This window comes from Aplysia californica, unplaced genomic scaffold (genome assembly GCF_000002075.1).
Source record: "Aplysia californica isolate F4 #8 unplaced genomic scaffold, AplCal3.0 scaffold00102, whole genome shotgun sequence".
Taxonomy (NCBI): Eukaryota; Metazoa; Mollusca; class Gastropoda; order Aplysiida; family Aplysiidae; genus Aplysia; species Aplysia californica.
The window spans coordinates 1,058,387-1,060,836 of record NW_004797372.1 but is presented as its reverse complement, the minus strand read 5'-3'; the positions used below and the strand labels follow the sequence as shown (position 1 = coordinate 1,060,836).

General features: G+C 38.4%; 1 protein-coding gene across 1 annotated transcript in view; it reads right to left on the bottom strand.

Moving 5' to 3' along the window:
- LOC101862490 (ras guanyl-releasing protein 3) overlaps positions 1-2,450 on the bottom strand; it is a gene marked incomplete at its 5' end in the record, with an annotated part of 36,111 nt that overhangs the window by 23,143 nt on the left and 10,518 nt on the right. Inside the window, 2 exon segments of the mRNA XM_035968977.1 lie at positions 552-649; positions 2,071-2,187. Coding sequence (XP_035824870.1) covers positions 552-649; positions 2,071-2,187 — 215 coding nt within the window.

Below are 2,450 nucleotides of genomic sequence, written 5' to 3'. Positions count from 1 at the left end.
ACACACACACACACACACACACACACACACACACACACACACACACACACACACACACACACACACAGAAACCATTCTTTTACTCTCAATGAAAGAAAATGATTTCAGTACAAACAGATCATCTTCTCTCTGCAACACAAACACACACTCACTCACACTCACACACAAACACACACTCACACACACACACACACACACACACACACACACACACACATAATCACAGTTATACCCACAAACGCACACATGCCCACAAACACACACACACACACAATCACACAAATAATTTTCTGTCGATCACATCTCTACAAACACTCTTTGCTACAGATATGACACACAATTTCCCAAACTAAGACATGCTCAGCTTTTTATAGTTTTAGTAAGTGTTTTACGGAACTAGCAACACAACAAGGTCATATAAGTGCCAAAGATTAGAGGTGTCACAAGAGAGTAACAAACACAAAAAAGAAGGAAGGGAGATAAAGATGATAGATATTTGATAGGAAAGAAGAAGCAAACCACACCAGAGCACCCGCCAACCACCCACTCACAAGATGGGGATCTTGAAACCACAGCACTGGTGGTAAACCTTGCGGTAGTTGCTGAAGTTGTTGTTGGAGGACAACAGCTCTGTTAAGTCCATCAAGGTCTGAGGAGAGAAACATATTTTAGTTTTAAAAAACACCATCAATCAATAAACTAAACAATGAAAATGTGGCGAGTTTTTTTAAAAACCCTTCCAGCCCCATGCACGTATATTTTCAGCAGTGCTTGTACCTCCCGCTGTCCCAAGAGTGTAAATTCTCAGTTTCAGGGGGTACACACAAACATGCACCGAATTGAGGCATTTTTCGAAATTAGCGAACTTAATTAAACTTTCATTTTCATAATATTTGTTCATTTACTCTTATTGATTGGGAATGGGATTAGGGAGTGCACAAAAATGGCTGGGGCTGGAAGGGTTAAATTCATCTTACGATGAGCTTGACTAGCATCTATTGTGCAGCAAAAAGGCTCTTTGCTGTCACCTTTCAAATGTGAAGCATGATGACAAAATGAGTTACTTCCCGGATTCGAGCCCTATGAAAATACACGTAGATCTCAATGTATCATGCTAATAGGTAACATTTTTAAAATGTATAAATATGAAATGATAAAAGGCATGTTATACTCAAACAAAATGGCATTTTTTAAAATATGCAAATTTAACCCAGTGTCGATTTTTGGCCAACATACCGATTTATGGATTGCGAGAGATAACCCATTTTGTTTGCACGCCTCACAAATGTTAACCCTCTGGCTTTACCTTTTTTCAAATGTCACCACTTGACTTTATCTTCTTTTCAAATTTCAACTATGTGACTTTATATTCCTATATTCCTTTAAGACAAGACAAGAGAAGACAAGATACGATAAGATAAATTTTCATTGTCCAGATCCTGGAACATTGGTGTGGTGTTTCACTACGTACACACACACACACACACACACACACACACACACACATACACACACACACACACACACACACATATACACACATAGGCAGTGTCATCTATTGGAGTATATGTGACCCACCATGGTGAAATCAGGCGCTCGTCAAAATAATGAAATCGAAGAAAACAGCATTTTTCTTCTCATTCGGCAATTTTTTCAAATTTTTATTTTTTGGCTCAACATCTTTTATGTCTAGATATATGTAAAATCAATTTCCTGTAATGATTTCACAGCAAAAATTTCAATAAAAGCACGAAAAACGTAAATTTACAGTTTCCAAAGACTCTCCAGCTTTGGTAGTCACCAAATTTTGGCGGCCACTTTCTAGCAAATTTCATCTCTGAAACCTGGTAACCCTCAGCTACTTTAATCAAGAATATCTCCACTTCTATTGAAGATAGATGGCTAATTTTTTCATTGAAAGCAAGACAAATTAACAAACTATAAGATAATACAAATAACTCAACATGCCCAAAAAATTGACGAGCGCTGATTCCACCGTATCATGACACATATATATTCTTTTCAAATGTCAATTTATCTTCCTTTCATAAGTCACCAATTTGGACTCACCTTCTGAGCCTCAGGAGGGAGGCATGAGATGGTTTTGGAGAGTCGTGCCAGAGCACTGTGGGTCAAACCTCCAACAATGGCCATTAGTGTGTTGAAGTTTTGCAATACCCGCAAATGCTGTGAGAAAACAATATTAAAAAGTTACCATATACTAACACACATACATACATACATGCATGTGAAAACATTTAAACACACACACACACACACATGCACACCCACACACCCACACACACACACACACACACACACACACACACACAAACATACACACTGATAATCTACACACTTGACTAATACATTTCAGGTACACAACATTCCCCCTCCCCACTCTTTCTCACTCTGCACTCTGTCTTTTTCTCTCTTTGTCCCCCTTCCGC